The sequence below is a fragment of the Empidonax traillii genome, unplaced genomic scaffold (genome assembly GCF_003031625.1).
Source record: "Empidonax traillii isolate 1590-97213 ecotype Southwest subspecies unplaced genomic scaffold, ASM303162v1 scaffold700:size438121, whole genome shotgun sequence".
Lineage (NCBI taxonomy): Eukaryota > Metazoa > Chordata > Aves > Passeriformes > Tyrannidae > Empidonax > Empidonax traillii.
Window position 1 is genome coordinate 255,245 of NW_020955893.1, and position 18,386 is coordinate 273,630.

Below are 18,386 nucleotides of genomic sequence, written 5' to 3' on the forward strand. Positions count from 1 at the left end.
CTCGCTGCGCCATTGGGCGGGTTTCCCTCGTAGCCCCGCCCCTCAACCTGGGCCAATCGTTGCTCGCGCGGCGCCTCCCGCGCTCTCTGGCGCCGCCTGGCGGCGGGGGCGGTGCCTGCGCGGGGCCCGTGAGGGCCGTTCCCGCCCTCGTGGGGACGGGTGGCAGCATTTCAAATTTCACATCGTGTCCGTGGGCTAAACTGAGCCTGTGTCCTTTTTGCTTTTACTTCTGTTGTCTAGAAGCGGCACTTAAACTTCTAAGGCTCAATTTGTGAGTTTCAGAAGCCAGGCATTCCTTTTAACTCGACGCCCTGCACAGTCGCAGCACGACGGGTCCCCTGGGAATCATTTCACCAAAGTGCACACCGAGGTATGTTCACTACACCTTATACGTTAGCATGACATGATTATTCAGTTTTCATTCCCCACATTCCTCTTACACATTCGTGACGTTTCCCAACAAGCCCTTATAAGGCTTCTGAGGGCCTTCATCAGACCTTGGTGGTCTCCTCTGTCTGAAGCTCCCCCAGGTTCTAAGTGACCGCTTTGTAAACTTCTTCAAGACAATGCACATGGTTAAAAAGTAACTGGGTGTTGCCTTGCTGGCTGCCATGTGCTCATGGACATTAGATACACACAGCTGTAAGTGCTGGCACTGCCCTGTTTATGGAATCCAAGATATCCGTCTTCCACTGGTTTCTGTACAGCCGCACTCTGGGCCAACCCCATCAAGGGTTTAATGAAGGCTCGAACCTTTTGGGTAAATCCTTTCAATTTCTCCCCAGAATTTCTCAATAGTTTATACCCCTCTGCATACAGAGAATTCAAATTTTACCTCTAATAAGTCATTGGTCTCAGTGTGTAGTTGTTTGATGGCTTCTTTTCTTAAGCTTTCAGCTTTCTGCTCCTTAGCAGAAGAGCCACAGTTTTGTGAGGGACAAGGAGCAGAAGAACTGATCTACCACAACAGTTCCCATGAAGCCAACAAGCCTGAGAATGGAGGAAGTGAGAAAATCAAAAGTCCATGAAACCCACCACAACCACCACAATTCTGCTTTCCTGTAGCTGCTGCAGGAGCTACAGTAATTAATTTAATAATTAGTGTTTAGTAACAGGGGACAGATGCTGGCTCTGCACAAAAACACCTCCTCAGAGCTGTGCTCTCATTGCTGCGTCAGGAATAGTTCAGAGTCAGCTGACAAGAATAAGGTGGCAAAAAAGATTGGCCACAAGCCTTATTAGGTAATTTCTGCTCCCGAGTTCTTACTCATACCTGGCACACAGAGCCAGCGGAACAGGTAAGTGTTTGCCATTCAGGAGGTTCTGAACTAACCACAGACTTCCAGCACTGCATAAAGCACCATATTAAGATATTAATATTTTAAAAACTGGCTTATGAATCTGTTTTTTATTAAACAACATACTCCTTCCCCAACTTGTAAAAAGCGAGGTGTTTAGAAGCAAATATTCAGAACAAACCCTGTCATAGCTATGGCCTGTCATTCCCAAATCCAGTCCTGCCCCTGGAAATGTGGCTGTTTTCAATATAGGTGTGGGTTAACTTGTAGACATGAGGTTCTGACCCCTCTGGCAGTCAGGATGTTTCAATATGTATGGAATATTTATCAAGTTAATTGCATTTATAATGCTTTAAGTATAGGCTTTGCTTGTCATACTCAGCATCTTACAGGACTGAGCCTTTGTATTGCAGATTTCTTGAGGTGGAGATTGTATCTTTGGTGGGTTTTTTTAAGTGCTATTTGTGTAGCCCTACATACATGTGTTTTATACATAGATGTGCTGAATAATAGCATGGAAATGTTGCCAGACACCATGGGGTTTGTTACTGGTCTTGTAAAACTGGTGTTTCCCTCAAGTGTTCATCAGCTGCTGTCAGGGAATTATATGAGAATCCCGGATCTCTATGAGAGTCTCAGATTTCATTTCATTTTAAAATAGGTTTTTGATGTTTCAACTTGGAAAACATCAACCCTGCAGGTTATAAAAGGCAAATAAAGTGGACTCGGCATTTATTATTTATAAAATGTTTTGACTTCTGACCTCCTGGTGAGTCAGCAGAGGGTTGTTGGCTGAACAGAACCCGGGGCTGTGCGAGGGAGCAGCTCCCTGAAACAGCGCGAGCTGCTCAGAAAGGCCACAAGTCCCCAGCCCCTTTATTTAAGGGCACTTAAATAGATGTTGGCTTTTGAAAAAGGCCACATTTATTGTCTGTGCCTCGACGGGGCTGGGGATCCTCTGGGCTGAAGGGGAGTGACCAGAATGGGGGCCATGGGGAGGTGACCCCCAGGAGCTGTGGGGTGCAGCTGGATCCCAGGCAGGGTCACCCGCAGCAGGTGGCACAGGAGCGCACCCAGGTGGGTTTGGGATGTCTCCAGAGAGGGAGACTCCCTGGACAGCTGTTCCACCCTCCGTGGAAAGGAGTTCTGCCTCATGCTTAGGTGGGAGCTTGTTGTGTTTTATTTTGTGGCCATTGCTCCTTATCGTGTTGCTGCACAAGAGAAAAGAGCCTTTTCAGAGGTGCCCAGCAACAGGACGATGAGCAGTGGCCATAAACTTAAACACGTCCTCAACATGAGGCAGAACTTCTTTCCATGGAGGATGGAGAGCCCTGAACAGGTGCCCAGGGAGGGCGCGGAGTCTCCCTCCTGGAGACATCCCAACCCCACCCGGCTGCTGTGCCAGCTGCTCCAGGTGACCCTGCCTTGGCAGGACCCCCCCAAATATCCCGGGGTTCCGTGATTCACACCCGTCACCTGTTGCGGCCGCGGGGCCGCGCGGGCGGCGTGCGCGCTCCCGCGGGCGGCGCGTGCGCGAGCCGGCGGCGCCGGGCAGCGCGGAGAGGCCTCTTCTTCATCTTCCTCTTCCTCCTCCTCCTCCTCCTCCTCCTCCCCCTCACCCCCGTCCCCGGGAGCGCGCCCGGGCGCGTGCTGGCGGCGGCGGGGGCGCGCGCGGGCTCGGCGGGGGCGCCGCGCGGGGATTGTTCGCGCCGCCGCTCGGGGAAGCGGAACGCGGGGAGCGCTCCCCGCCGCGCCCCCGCTGCCTCCTCCTCGGCCACCTCCTCGGCCGCCGCCGCCCCCCGCCCCGCCGCCCCCGTGTCCTCGCCGGGCGCTCACCCCGCCGCCAATATTCCCGAGATCAAGCGCTACGCGGCGGCGGCGGGGCCGGCGGCGGGGCCCGGGGCGGGCGGCGGGGCCGGCGGCGAGAGCAGCGAGGCCGCCGCCACCGCCGCCATGGAGGCGCTGGGACCCGGTGAGAGCCGCGGGGGGAGCGCGGGGCCGCGGCCTGGCGGGCCGTGGCAGCGGGGAAAGGGAGGGACGGAGGCCGCGGGCCCGCAGGGGCTGCCCGGTGACAGCGGGCCCCGCTCGGAGCCGCCGCCGCGGAGGAGCCGCGGCGGGTCCGAAACTTTGCGCAGGGGGTTCGCGGTGCTCTCGCGGCCCCGGGGGTGCCGGGGGACTCGGTTCGCCCTCGGCGAGGTGAACGGGACAGCGAGGGGACGGGGACAGGCGGGGCTGTCACAGCCCACAACCTGTGCGGTGATAAGTTTTACATTTGACATTGAGCCGTTGCTGAGAGTTTAAGGTGATGCTGTCTGAAAATAGGGTTGTTTATTTCTCTAACAAACTTGGTGGGTTTTTGCATGTGGTATTTTCCTACTCTTGCCTTATTCCAAGATTATTCTTCCATCAAATGCCTGCAGGATATATTTCTTGCCCTCAGTGGCCTGCACACCTGACCTATTGAGTTTCCCATTCAAACGATTGGTTTAATCGAAGCGGCGTTAATTTTGGTGTGATAGGAAATGTTTTTTGACACAGAGGTGCAATTCCAGAAGAATCCAGAGTTTGAGGTAGCGAGGGCTGACTCAGAGCCTGCTGTATGTGTGTGGTGGTGTATCGTGGCCTCCCTGACTTAGAGCTGGAGAAGCAGATCCTCTTTCAGTTTTGAAAACTGCTTCCTGTTCTGAAGCAACTCAGTTGAGGTCCTTAGAATGTAACTGTCGTGGGGTAGAAGAAACTGAAATAGAGCAGCACACACAACCCTAGTCAGGCTGATCAGATAAAAATCCTGTGATGCCGGAGCAGCCTGGCTTCAAAAGGGAAAACACTTTTTAGCTACTTCTCTGGAATCCTTTGGGAAATAACTTTAGGAAGGAGGAGATGTAAGATTTATCTCCTTTGGTCAGCACCGAGGGCAGCGTTGCTGTGCCTGTTTGCAGAACTTGTCAATGCTGAGGGAGGAAAATAGGTAAATATAGTTGTCATTTAATCTCTCGCAGGAGGTCAGTGCCTGCACTTCCTTCAGACTAATTAGCATGGGATTAATGGATCATCTCTCGTATCCAAATAAGCACAGCAAACTTTGATTGCCCTCAATGATTCACGCTTGTCAAGACAGCTGTAGTTTTTTTAAGCACCAACTGTAGCCCACAAGTGGTGTGACTGTGTTGCTGTGAGCTGCTGCAGGACGGAGGGTGCAGAGCCCGGAATGTGTCCTGAGGGGTGTCTGTGGCCCTGGAGCCCCCCTGCTACTGTGGCTTTGGGAACTGATCTGGCAGTGGGTTCCAGCTGCTTACACGCTCCGTGTTCCTTCTGCTTCAAAATATTCCAGGCCTGGTGTCCTCAGATTGGTACTTTTATTAAGTAATGCAGTAACCAGTGGATGGCTTGTAAATCCCGTGTGGAATCTCCTTGGATTTGGTGCTGGGTTCAGTTTATGGTTGTGTTGAAATTTATCCAGAGAGGAGTTACTTACCTCTCTTCCCTCCTTATCTCACCTCTGAGCCTTTGACTTACCTGGATGCTGTCAGGTCACGATACTACATATGCCCTAATTTTTATGATTGGTTTATTTCTGAGTTCTTGTGATACTTTTTCTCCTTTCCTTTGCTACTCTACACCAGAGGGAAGAGACTTTAATCACATTGAGCACCGGCAGATATAGCCAAACCCATGCAAATATACCAATGCCATTTGCTTTATGTGCGGTGTCAACTGAGGCTGTGATCGATTTAAAAAAACAGTCAGTTTAATCTTGTTAACATGGTATCTCAGATCTTAGCACTTTGAGGAAGGTTACTAAAGGTTTCCCTAGTGACCAGCTTGCGTGTGAGTAACATTTCCAGGCCTCTAAGAATTTCCTCCTTAGAGCTGTTCCTGAAGCTCTTTTTATCCAAATGTACATGTGTTGGGGCACACATTTTTTCCCAGGAAGTTCCAAGCAGCTGGAAGGCTGAGCCTCTTGGAACACCTCTGTTTGCAGCCTCAGAAAGCTGCTGGAGATTTCTTCCTGTCAGAAGGTCACCCAAAGAGGTGCACGGAGCGAGCCATCCCATCTCACACGTGTTTATTGACTTCCCAGGGCCCCCAGCCAGCCTCTTCCAGCCGCCCCGCCGCCCAGGCCTGGGCACTGTTGGGAAACCCATCCGCCTCCTGGCCAATCACTTCCAGGTGCAGATCCCCAAGATCGATGTCTATCACTACGATGTTGATATCAAACCAGAGAAACGCCCCCGAAGAGTCAACAGGTAGGAGTTGCTTAATAAAGATTTATTAATTGAAGTTAGGAATACATGCCTGAATGTATGGAAACTACACCCTTGGAATTCTCCATCTGCTAAAGGCCTGTTCCTGTCTCTTCTGTGGTCAGCTTTTCAGTGAACTGTACTGTTCTCCTTGTTTTTATGAAGATGTGTTGCAATTGGCCTGTAATCTGGAAGGCTCTGGGAAATGTACTGAGTGTTGAACTCAAGCTGGTTTTATTTTACAGTCTACAAGTGAATGTCCCTGATAATTGTTCCACAGTCTGTTACACAAATGTGTGTAGCAGCTGCAGGGAGGGAATTCAGCTTGTAGATTTTAGAGTCCACACATGGATGCTTTGTCAGTGGAACCAACCCATGGAGTGCTCCCACCCACCCCAAGGCAGGTGCTTGTGTCTGCTCTTGTGTGTGAACAGCTGTCCAGGTTCCTCTGCCTGTTTCAGCTGTAGCTCTGCTGACAATACAGATACCTGTGCAGTGTGTGACACTTGGGTGTCTCCACCTGGAGGTGACATTTACAGCCCTGGTGTGACCTGGGGGTGCCCTGGTGCATTGTTCTTTACCAGACCTTTAAGAAAACGTGAAAAAGGAATTTTAAACTGTGTAAGACCGTGGCTGGATTTTCTGTTCCTCCCCCTAACTTGCTGAATCCCTCTGCAGGGAGGTGGTGGATACGATGGTGAGGCACTTTAAGATGCAGATATTCGGGGATCGGCAGCCTGGCTACGATGGGAAGCGGAACATGTACACGGCACACCCCTTACCCATCGGCAGGGACAGGGTGAGTGTTACTCTAAGTTTCTGGGGGAATACTGTTATAGCATCATTTGGAAAGTGTTCTTTGTGAACTGTTTGGTTCACAAAACATCTTGCTGTTAACTGGCTGACTTAAAAAAATGACTCACCGTTCTCCAGAGCTTTGATGTCACCATACTAATTACTGCTTAAAATTTAAATTTAAAGATGTCCCAGTGCAGTTTCTCAGATGAATAAATGATAAACTTTCAAAGTCCTGAGGAAACCAATTGTCATATTTTAAGGTCATTACACAAACTAATCATCAAAAACAGAGATTCAAAGGACACCTAGGAGAAAACCATACCATTGCTGAGTGCTGTGTCTCTCTGCAGTCCATTACCAAAGCTTGTGCTTGATTCTCTTGTGCCCATGGCAGGTGGATATGGAGGTGACACTTCCAGGAGAGGGGAAGGACCAGACATTTAAGGTTTCCATTCAGTGGGTGTCAGTCGTCAGCCTTCAGATGCTGCTGGAAGCTCTGGCAGGGCACCTGAATGAAGTTCCTGAAGATTCTGTACAGGCACTGGACGTAATCACACGGCACCTTCCCTCCATGAGGTGGGTTACCTGTGGGGCCTTCCTGACGGGATTCATCCTCTATCCATCTTAACATTTGTGTTAGTTATTCCTTGCTGCTGCTCTGCTGCCGTCACACTTCCCTGTGGCAGAAGGGATGAGGATGCAGCTGTGTAATTCAATGCTGCCTCGCAAATTTGCACTAGAATGGAGAAATGTGATCTGAACTCAGGCCTTGTGCCTGCTGGTCATGTTTCTAACGGGAATTTGCTGTAGCCTTTCCAGCTGCACAGTTGGAAAAGGCTTTGTGGTCTTGCTGTAAGTGAGCTCTGACGGTTCTAACATGGTGTAGAAATGTGTTTCAAACGCTACAGGTGTCAGTGTAAAAAGGTGTATCAGAAAGAAATTACCCAAGTGTTAATTTTCTTTTTTTTTTTCAGGTACACCCCTGTGGGTCGCTCCTTCTTCTCCCCCCCTGAAGGTTATTACCACCCCCTGGGAGGGGGCAGGGAGGTCTGGTTCGGTTTCCACCAGTCGGTCCGTCCTGCCATGTGGAACATGATGCTCAACATCGACGGTGTGTAGGAGAGTCTGTCTCACCCACATAACAGGCTTCTTTCTGCTTCTCCATTAACTGTCCTCTCTTCTTATCTTAGTGTCAGCCACTGCTTTCTATCGTGCCCAGCCTATCATTGAGTTCATGTGTGAGGTCTTGGACATCCAGAACATCAGTGAACAAAGCAAACCCCTGACAGATTCCCAGCGTGTCAAGTTTACCAAAGAAATCAGAGGTAAGGCTTTCCCTAAAGATGCTGCAACAAAATACTGAAACCTGCTCATATTATGTTGTAATGAAAATTGGCAAGGCACTGGGGAAGCTGGGCTGTTCCTTTGTGCCTTCATCCTCCTCGAAGTTGGTTCCCGTGCCTGAATTTATTTTCTGTTGGCTTTTCAGGTCTAAAAGTAGAGGTTACCCACTGTGGCCAGATGAAGAGAAAATACCGAGTTTGCAACGTTACCCGGCGACCAGCCAGTCACCAGACGTATGTGTCAAGCATTCCTGGCAGTTTTTAAAATCTTGAACCTATTGAATATATTTGGTATATTGTTTATGCAGCAATAAACATGATTCTATGGTGAAGCAGCCATGTGGCTTTACAGGAATATTTAGTCTTAATGGCGTAGAGGAATATTGTGGGTTTTGATCACTGCTTTATTTCCTTCAACCCAAAGAAAATTGAGCTGGCTTTTGAATGGCGTTATCAAAGGTTCTAATTTTTAAAACAGCTAAAATATGAGAAATTCAGTCCATAGTCTATAAAATCTTTTCATGAGGAAGCTAAGGAAAATAAAGGTTTGCAACGTTTCTTGTCCAGAATGGGTTTTCCATACCATTTTCTTCCTTTAAAAAATTCTTGCAAAGTCTAACCAGAACAAATGCCCTTTCTAGGTTCCCTCTGCAGCTGGAGAACGGGCAGGCCATGGAGTGCACAGTAGCTCAGTATTTTAAGCAGAAGTACAGTCTGCAGCTGAAATACCCTCACCTGCCCTGTCTCCAAGTGGGACAGGAACAGAAACACACGTACTTGCCGCTGGAGGTGAGGGTCTGACTCTTGCACTGTGGGGTACGCTCTGTTAAATGTGTTCTGTGGTGTCATAGCACCTCTGGCTCTCCCATTCAGGTGTGTAACATCGTGGCTGGCCAGAGGTGCATCAAGAAGCTCACGGACAATCAGACCTCGACCATGATAAAAGCCACAGCCAGGTCTGCCCCAGACAGGCAGGAGGAGATCAGCAGATTGGTGAGTGCTATTCCAGCTGCACAGTCTGTGTTTTTCACTTCTCATGGCTCTTCCAGAGCACTGGAGCAGGTGATGATGAGCACAGTGACCAAGAGAGAAGTTAAAAAAAAAAAATCTGTCTTGTTTAAAACAAATCATTTTAAAGAGAAAGCAAAGAGGGCAGAGTCACCTGAAGCTTTAATGTCATGACATCAATACTTCTCTTGTCCCCAGGTGAAGAGTAACAGTATGGTTGGTGGGCCTGATCCGTATCTGAAGGAGTTTGGAATTGTTGTCCATAATGAAATGACAGAGCTGACAGGCAGAGTTCTGCCAGCCCCAATGCTGCAGTATGGAGGCAGGGTGAGTTGCCCTGTCTGGCAATCATGAAGTGTTTCATGTATCTCCTCATGAAATTTCCTCTGTGTGAGCACTGTTGGGCTACACTCAAAACAGAGCAGCACTTTAATTTGCCTTTGGTTTTTACCTAGAACAAGACTGTGGCCACACCAAACCAAGGCGTGTGGGACATGAGAGGGAAACAGTTCTATGCTGGCATTGAGATTAAAGTTTGGGCTGTTGCCTGTTTTGCTCCTCAAAAACAATGCAGGGAAGACTTGCTAAAGTAAGTATTTTCCTATTTATTCAGGACACTATTTCAGGGTTGATTTTTCTCATGTTTCTGAAAGGTGATGTGCAGTCTAAGTCGATTTTAATGCATCTAATAGTGAAAACAACTTACACCACAATTTTTCTCCTGTCTTTCAAATTACTCTACAGAATCCTAAAGATAGAGCTTGGGTGAACCACTGACTGGCAAAAATCGTGGTTGCAGTATTGCTCAGATAAGTTGAGTGGATGAATAAAAATCTACCAGAGCATCAGTACTAGTTTAAGAATCTGCCTCAGGGTGTTCAACTGAAATGTCTGTTTCTGTAAGACTTGTAAAATTACAGAAGCTGATGAACTTTCTCAGAGAGGATTAGAGTCGTATTAGTGAGTTCCTGATGGGGATAGAATTTCTAAAAAATAATTACTGTACTGCTGTGAAATAGCAGGAGCAGCTTAAACCTGGTTGATCAAACTGATGGCAAAGTGACCCGTGGTGGAAAGGCCAGGACAAATCCATTTCTATTTCAGGAGTTTCACAGACCAGCTGCGCAAGATCTCCAAGGACGCCGGGATGCCCATCCAGGGCCAGCCCTGCTTCTGCAAGTACGCCCAGGGTGCAGACAGTGTGGAGCCCATGTTCAAACACCTAAAGCTGACTTACGTGGGCCTGCAGCTGATTGTGGTGATTCTGCCCGGGAAGACACCCGTGTACGGTACGGGGAAGGGGCTGTAGAGGGATAATGGGTTGTACTGCAAGTGGGTAGCAGGAAGGAGGGAATGTGTTCCCTTTAAAAGGGTGTTTTGGAGCTGGTTTATCTGACTGGAGAACTTGTGTATTTCCAAGGAGCAAACTGAACCTTTCTCAGTGAAGTTTCAAGGATCTGAATTACAGTAACATTTAAAAAAAATAAAACAAGAGCAAGCAAATGAAGCTCCTGCCTCTTGGGGTAATTGGAACCACTGACTTCTTTTTCTGTCACAGCTGAAGTCAAGCGGGTTGGAGACACTCTTCTAGGCATGGCCACACAGTGTGTTCAGGTAAAGAATGTGGTCAAAACCTCACCACAAACTCTGTCCAACCTGTGTCTGAAGATCAACGCGAAGCTCGGAGGAATCAACAATGTGCTGGTACCTCATCAAAGGTGAGATGCAGCTGAGAGCTCTGCTTGATGTCTGGATTGTCAAACAAAATAGTGTCCTTTTGCTGCGTTTGCTGAAATGATACCTTTCAAAATAAAGCATGCTTTAGAAATGCCCACAGTCTGGAATGGACAGAGGAGGATGCATCTGCATCCACAGTCTGCCCAGGCAGCCCTGCAGCAAGGGGAGTCGGAGCCATCCAGCCCTGCATGGGAAAACAAGTTCACCAAATTTAGGTTAGGTATATAGGAGAAATTCTTCCCTGTGAGGGTGGGGAGGCCCTGGCACAGGGTGCCCAGAGAAGCTGTGGCTGCCCCATCCCTGGAAGTGTCCAAGGCCTGGTTGGATGGGGTCTGAGCAACCTGGTGTAGTGGAAGGTGTCCCTGCCCAAGGCAGGGAGTGGAATGGAATGATGTTTAAGGTCCTTTCCAGCCCAAACCATTCTGGGATTCCATGATTCCAACTAATAAACCCTAATCTTCCCCCACAGGCCCTCGGTGTTCCAGCAGCCAGTGATCTTCCTGGGAGCAGACGTGACCCACCCCCCGGCCGGGGACGGCAAGAAGCCGTCGATCGCGGCCGTGGTGGGCAGCATGGACGGGCACCCCAGCCGCTACTGCGCCACCGTGCGCGTGCAGACCTCGCGCCAGGAGACCTCCCAGGAGCTGCTCTACAGCCAGGAGGTCATCCAGGACCTCACCAACATGGTGCGGGAGCTGCTGATCCAGTTCTACAAATCCACCCGTTTCAAGCCCACGAGGATCATTTACTACAGAGGGGGAGTGTCGGAAGGACAGATGAAACAGGTATTGTCTGATTGTTTCTTCTTACCTGTGAAAAAGGATTTGCCCTTGAATACATATTTATATGGATTACAAGGGATTGGTCCTGGGGAAAAAAATACATATATGTGGGAAAATTATTATTGGAGATAATTATTGGAAAAATGAAGTTTCGTTGAGTTTTCCTGGGCAAGCACAATGTGCAGTTTTCCTATCTGATCGTGCTTCTTATGACGTGGCATTTGTGCACGGGAAAAAATTAATATTATGTGTCCTGAGTTCATCATTTAATGTTTAAATCTTCTACTTGTAGGTAGCTTGGCCGGAGCTGATCGCGATCCGGAAGGCCTGCATTAGTTTGGAGGAAGATTACAGACCAGGAATAACCTACATTGTTGTGCAGAAAAGGCATCACACCAGGCTGTTCTGCGCTGACAAAACTGAAAGGGCAAGTACTCACTCCAGGAGGGGGAGGTGATGGCACAGGAGAAGTGGGATTGTTTGGTTCGGTGGGGGGGAGATTTGTCCTGCCCACTAAAGCTGGTTGGTAACAGGCTTTCTCTACCAAAATAACCAGTTCCTCCCTTTTTTATTGCTCTGCATCGGATGGAACAGCTTGTTCCCAGCCCCTTTTGGAATAGGTGTGCTCTGTATCGTGGCATTTGTGTACCTGGAGCTGTAGCCTGGGTTTTTATAGTCCAGGATTCCTGACTATGAGCTGACCTAGCTGTTTCCTGTTCTGTCTCTGGGTGTATTTAAGATGTGCCTGTGGCACAAATCCACAGGCCAGCTAAGGAACCTTCTGTAGGGAAGCTCTTGATCTCAGCTTTGCTTGAAAACCCAGATCTCTGGGGTGTGAGGGCAAACAAGGGTATGAAATAAATTTATCTCAGAAACCTGCGTTTTCAGATCCTGAATTACTCGTGTAGGCTTTATCCCACTCTGCAGCTCTAATGGTGCTGGCAAGGATTTTATTTTCCTCTGATGACACACCAGCTGGATTTGGTGAAGTTTCTAAAAATGAACTTGCAGAGAACATTTTCATTCCTCCTATGTAAACAACCTTAATATTTTTCCACCTTTTTGAGCAGTAAATTCTCCAGCAGCTTTCAGTTGAACCTACCTTAGGAGGTAGCTTTGGGTCACTTCCAAAAAACGCATGGGCTAATAATAAACTTTCCTCACTAGGTGGGTAAGAGCGGCAACGTACCAGCAGGCACTACTGTGGACAGCACCATCACACATCCTTCTGAATTTGACTTTTACCTCTGTAGCCATGCAGGAATTCAGGTAATGTCAGCTCTGCCGTGCTCAGGCTGTGGGACTAAATCCTCGTAGTTGTTCCCATGAGGAATGTCACTTCTGTTGGTAGCTTGGCAGACTCAGAGTGCAGCAGTACCCGCTTGGCACTGACTCCTCGGTGCCTGCTGGAAGGTGCAGCCCGCAGGTACCCCCTCTGTTGCTGCCCTTGCTGTGCAGCTGAGTGCTCACCTGTTCTTCACAGGGAACCAGCCGGCCCTCCCACTACCAGGTGCTGTGGGATGACAACTGTTTCACGGCGGATGAGCTGCAGCTCCTCACGTACCAGCTGTGCCACACCTACGTGCGCTGCACCCGCTCCGTGTCCATCCCCGCTCCCGCCTACTACGCCCGGCTGGTGGCATTCCGGGCCAGGTACCACCTCGTGGACAAGGATCATGACAGGTAAGGAATGGCCCCGTCGTCCTGGTAGGCAGGTGGTGAAGCTGAGCTGTGCTGCTTGCCCCGGTTGCTCACAGTGTGTGTCTGCTCGCAGCGCCGAGGGCAGCCACGTGTCGGGGCAGAGCAACGGCCGCGATCCGCAGGCGCTGGCCAAGGCCGTGCAGATCCACCACGACACCCAGCACACCATGTATTTCGCTTGAGAGCACCTGGGAAGATGAGGCAAGGCAACAACCCACGCAGTCCTGAAGTGTTTGGAAGCCTCCTGCCCTCGCCAGGGCCGGGGGGTTTCGGACTGCCCACTACCAGCAGCTCCGGACAGTCGCACTGAATCTGTTCTTCACTGCAACGTCTGATGCACCAACACAATTGAGCCATTTGTTTCATTGTTTTCTGTACTAGAAATCCATAGACTTGTCTTTTCTGATGCATTGGACTGAATTTTTACCTCAAAGCGCAAAGGCTGATCATCCTGAAATTTTTCAAGGACTTGGCACGAAAGGTTTCTATCGAATCTTTTGCTAGCTGTGGTTTTTCAGTTCTCCTCATCCCATGAGCTGACGGTGACTGCTGCCCTGTCTCCGTGCCCTGCTTCGTGAGTATGATGTGATGGCAAAATGTTTTATCCAGCTCGCTGTAATCCTTCTGTCGTGTGGGGCCATAGATTTTTTAATGGAGATTTTAGACTTCACTACTGTAAATGCCTTTTAACAAACATGACTTTCACAGGTATTGCAGTTTTTTGTCAGTTTTACTAATTATCTTTTTAATCTCTGCAGACTTGGGCTGCAAAGCAATTGCACTATACTGCGAGTTAATAGGTGGTTCTTGTTCTGTGAATGTGTAATATAACCAATAGTGATGCCTGTCAGTAGATTTTAATGATAATGGTTATAAATAATACTGCCATGGTATCGTAACAAGTACTGAACCATCATTTCCCCCCTCTAAAAATGATAAAACAACAAAAAAAAAAATTTAGCTTTTAGGTATTTTGCAAACTTTTACAAAAAGTGCCCACTTTATGCTGCTGTGTGGTTTGATAAATCTAAGTGATTTTAAAACTTTTTTCTCATAGAAGGTTTAACTTTGGCAATAAATCTTTGTTTTTTAAGCCCCCCCAACAGTGTAATTTTCTAGCTGAGGATTGTGCATGAGTTTGACCAACATTCTCGTGTCGTTTTCTGAACACACAATTTGGCAGTTTCTGAAACTAATTAGAAAAGACGCATTTCCATGCTTTTTTTAAGAATTATTTTTAACTGTTTTATATTCACTGTTGGTGTCCTGTCTACAACATTTTTTATAAGCTTGGAAACTGGGTGTTCTGTGTGGGAAAGGCCAATGTGTACAGTCGAAATGTATTGTGTGACAGGCAACCTGAGGACTTGTACCAGCATTTTGAACTGTTTTTTTCCTGGGAATTTGGGTTGCCCACACAACTGCATTCATAGCATGTTGAACCCATGTGAGTCTCGAATACTGATTCTATCCCAGCCTAGAAATTAGGGTTTTTAATCTGCTTGGCTTTTTTCAGCTGCAACTTGTAATCCAGACCGGGGGCCTGGTTTCCCCGGGTGTTGCTGGAATCCATGAACATAGTAATTTAAGACTAGACTCCTCTTAGTGTAAACCTGAATTAGTGCTAGTGTAAACCTGAGTTAGTGCAGATTAAAGCTTATTCCTAAACCGAGGAGGACTTTGAGAAGCCCAAGGATTGCACTGTGGTCTCTGATACTCTTGTGGGGTTTGCTGCTAAGTTGTCTGCTGTCCCAAAGCTTAGGAACCAGCCCCCCCAAATTTCAGCAATAGAAAATGCTGTTTCCTTCAGTCTTTAAGCTTGTAAATAAATGAAAGTTTACATTTCTAAATGCTGTTGTTTTCAGTTGTACCAGAGTACACTGAACTTCTTCAAGCAGTTTTGTAACCTCCTCGCCAGTAGTCCGTCTCATAAATTAAGTTTAACCTCTTTTAATTTCTGTTGAAAATGGGACTGAAGTGAACCCTGTCCATGGCACGTGCTGGGACAGGTTTAGACTGAAAAAATCAGAAAGATTTTTTTTTTATTTTATTTTTTTTAAAGAATACCTCACTTGTGTAATAAAATCAGGACATGTGGGTGGGAGACTGACCGCTGCTTTTCTCAGTACTCATTCAGGGAGAAGACAAAAAAACCCCTTTTTAGAGTGAACTCTGACTGACCCAACACACACACAGAGAACTTTGGCACCTTGAAAAGCACCTGAGCACCTGTTGGAGGTGGTAGGATCCAAGATCCCTGTTTTGAGCTTGTGCACTAGGAATGGAGCTGGTTTAATAAGGGTGCATAAAAAAATGAATTCATTTTATCACCAATTAGTTGTCCAGTGCCAAGCACTCCTGGTTGAGACTGAGGGAAGGGAGACCCTCTCCTTGGTTTGCCTGTGACTGGATATTTGACCTCAGACCAGGTGGAGCCCTGGGCCAGCACCTGAGCAGGGCTGGTGTGAGCCCAGCCCGGGCACAGGGCTGGAGTTTGAGGGGGAAGGCACTGAAGTTCAGGATCCAGGTCACAGCAGTGCTGCCCTAGGCAGGTCTGAGCCCAAGTCTGGAGGACTTGAGGACCTGGGTGAGCCCCGTGGGCCTGAGTGACTCGTTCTGCATGTGTCAATCAATGGGAAGATGTGCATTCTGTAGCTGTAGGTTTAGGGTGTTTTGTTTTTTGGTTTTGTTTGTTTTGTTTTTGTTTTTGTTTTTTTTTTTTATAAATAAAGCCTGTTGGCCACTGTTTAGCTCTGTGGTGTGAAAGATTTTAAATGTAGCAAAGTTCAAAGAGTTGGGGGAGGGAGTGGTTGACATATTAAAAAAAAATATAAAAAAATATTTATAAAAAAAGTGGGGGGAGGGGGCAGAAATCCTGTTTTCCACCCAGTTCTGCTTGCTTTGTCCCTGCTGAGTTCTGAACGAGCTCTGGCAATCCCTGGCTAGCCCATCTCCACCGCTGTGAGTTCTGCAGGGTGGTGCTGGAGCTGCATCCCAAGGGAGCAGGGGTGGCACGGACGGGCAGGTGTGTCCGTGCCCACCCTCAGCTCGGCCCCTCGTTCAGAGCCAGCGTCCGACAGCCCCGACCCCGACCCCTTTGTGGATGTGCTGTAGGAGTTTTCTTGCTCAATAGCGAGGGAGAGACTCTGCTTTCATTTTCAGAAGGCAGGGCCAGAGGGCATTGGATCCATCCCCATCCTGATCCACTGCAAGTTCCTTTCCCTTTGCACTGGAGGAAAGATCTTGCACTAAATATCACTTACAGATTTTCTTAGACCTTGCTATTGACATTTTCATATTTCTATGTCTAGAGGCTGCAACTTCAATGTAAAATGTTTGCATTTGTTCAGTTTGACTTCTGATGTAATTTTTTGGTTTCTATATTGTTAGACTTGTAATGTTTCAAATGGTATTTTATTAACTTTGGACTGGATGTATGTCTCTAGCAATACGAGGTACTTTCTAAACTGTCCTGGGGGTCTCAGCCCCGTGCTGGTCGTGTACAATTGCAATGTATTTTTTTTTTTTTTTTAGCCTGCAGGGATATTTTGTGTTCATGTGTCCAAAAATATTAATAATAATAAAAAAAAAATTGGCATTCTTGTGCCAAATGTTCTGTTTTTCCTTGTTGCTGTCCAATAAATGCAATGTACAGAGTGAGCAACTGATACCGTTGCCTGTAAACAAATGTCTTAAATTATTTAACTTTTAATTAAAACTTGTACACAACGTGTCACCTGTGGAACTCATTGCCACAACATCTCTATTTCTGATGCGTTTGGAGTTAGAAAGTGACAGAAATATGGGTGGCATCTCCCGGGATCCTAAAGAAGGCTGAAGTTGCAGACCCCAGGGGAGGGGTTCAGGATGGGCTTGTTTTTATAATATTGGGGAAACTACAGAGAAATTTTTTTTGTTAATGGACTGTAACTGCCTGGAGAGGAGATTCTACGCGGGAGAGTCACAATGAATAAATCCAAGAGCTGTTCGCTGCTTCACCTTCTGTATGTGAGGTGAGGGTTTGTTTGTTCAGACATCTGCACGGCACTAAAAATACCACGGGAAGGACAGGAAAAGCTTTTGGAGGAGGCCAGAGCGTGGGAGCTGTGACTGATAGCGGGACAGGATTATCTGAAATCCCCGGCACCTCCCATCCTCCTGTGTCAGGTGTGGGTTCTGTCTGCAGGGCAGGTGGTGGGGCTGTGGGACTGAGGTGGATCAGCTCAGGCACACCTGAGGAGCTGGGAAGCCAAAGGTGGCTTGTCCTGGGCTCTTCCAAACGTCACGCAAAGATCTCACAGATCAGTGCCCAGGAACCTGGAGCTCCTTGCTCACGTTCTGGGGGTGCAGCAGAAGGTGGGAACACTTTGACTGAATCCCTGTGGCTTTTCCTCCTTCCCCTGGAACAGCCCAGCCGGGATCGCACACCTGGGCTCCTTGGGCATGGCATGGGAATGATGCTCCTGGGGTTTCTGACTGTCACCAAAGCCAGGGCACAGGGTCAGGGTTTGTGCTCACTGGGGAGGCCGAGTCTGGTAAGTGTGGTGGGAAAGGGGTGGAAAGCAGATGGAAAAGGGATGGAAAAGGGATGCTCTGCCCTCGGAGCAGGGCCACGGGGGATCCCTGCCCAGCGAGGCCCAGGGCACTTCAGGAGTGACCCAAAAGCTGCCGAACACAAGAACTGCTCCCCAGCATCCCCCGTGTGTCCCGGGGGGGCATCCCCGGTGAGTCCCGGCGGGGCATCCCCCTGGCCCCGCCCGGGCCCCCCGCCCGCCCCTCCCGCTGCCCAAGATGGCGGCGGGGCCGGCGGGCGCCGCCTTTGTTGCGCGCGGGGCCGGGCGGCGGCGGCGCGTGCGCGCGGCGCGAGGGGCGTGAGGCGGCTGCGGCACCGGCCCCGGCCCTGCCCGGCCCCGGCTCGGCCCTGCCCCGGCCCCCGGCTCGGAGCGCCGCCCGCGTGGATGGGATGGAAGCGGGACCCTCGGGAGCAGGTACCGCCGGGGGGCCGGGGCGCTGCGCACCGCGGGGGCGGCGGGGGCCGGGGATGGGGCCGGTGGGACCGGGGCCGGGCGTGCGGCGGGGACCGCGGCGGGGGGCGAGGGACGTGCGGGGGCGATGCCGGGGACCATCGCGGGGTATCGGGACGTGCGGGGAGCAATGCCGGGCACCGTCGGGGTCGCGGGGGGCGATGCCGGTGGTCGGGGGTGCCGGGGGACGCGGCGGGGTCTGAGCAGCGGCGGTGCGGGGGGCTGTGTCGGAGCCGGGGCAGGCGCGTCCCCCTGGGAGCGGCGGGGGCGGGCAACGGAGGGGTCCGTGCCCGCAGAGCACCCGCCGCAGGGAGGACAGGCCCAGGGGGCACGTCCGGCCGCAGGGTCCCCGGGGCGCAAGGGGCCTGTTCGGCACAAAGCAGCAGCAGCATCCCCCCATCCATGCCCCCAGCTCCCCATCCATCCCCCCAGCTCCCCATCCATGCCCCCA

General features: G+C 49.7%; 2 protein-coding genes across 3 annotated transcripts in view; both read left to right on the forward strand.

Annotated features, from left to right (window-relative positions):
* Positions 1-96: 96 nt before the first annotated feature.
* AGO4 (argonaute RISC catalytic component 4) lies at positions 97-16,656 on the forward strand. 2 transcript variants are annotated; one of them, XM_027899997.1, is made up of 19 exons: positions 97-370; positions 898-1,298; positions 5,380-5,545; positions 6,221-6,341; positions 6,735-6,916; positions 7,315-7,451; positions 7,531-7,665; positions 7,830-7,917; positions 8,325-8,472; positions 8,557-8,676; positions 8,890-9,018; positions 9,147-9,280; positions 9,796-9,980; positions 10,250-10,409; positions 10,898-11,213; positions 11,503-11,637; positions 12,378-12,479; positions 12,694-12,893; positions 12,985-16,656. In XM_027899997.1, the coding sequence occupies exons 4-19, from the start codon at positions 6,237-6,239 to the stop codon at positions 13,091-13,093; spliced, it is 2,385 nt and encodes a 794-aa protein (XP_027755798.1). In that variant the 5' UTR covers positions 97-370; positions 898-1,298; positions 5,380-5,545; positions 6,221-6,236; the 3' UTR covers positions 13,094-16,656. The 2 variants fall into 2 exon arrangements, with proteins under 2 accessions (XP_027755798.1, XP_027755797.1); XM_027899996.1 differs by lacking the exons at positions 97-370; positions 898-1,298 and adding an exon at positions 3,076-3,270.
* A 1,146-nt stretch (positions 16,657-17,802) lies between these two features.
* LOC114065823 (protein argonaute-1) overlaps positions 17,803-18,386 on the forward strand; it is a 22,817-nt gene continuing 22,233 nt past the window's right edge. Inside the window, exon 1 of the mRNA XM_027900000.1 lies at positions 17,803-17,899. Coding sequence (XP_027755801.1) covers positions 17,875-17,899 — 25 coding nt within the window. The 5' untranslated portion in view covers positions 17,803-17,874. The remainder of the gene's footprint in view (positions 17,900-18,386) is intronic.

Coding starts and splice junctions, on each gene's coding strand:
- AGO4 (XM_027899996.1), top strand. Junction 6,917..7,314: donor CGGCACCTTCCCTCCATGAG/GTGGGTTACCTG, acceptor TTTTTTTTTCAG/GTACACCCCTGTGGGTCGCT. Junction 11,214..11,502: donor CGGAAGGACAGATGAAACAG/GTATTGTCTGAT, acceptor TTCTACTTGTAG/GTAGCTTGGCCGGAGCTGAT.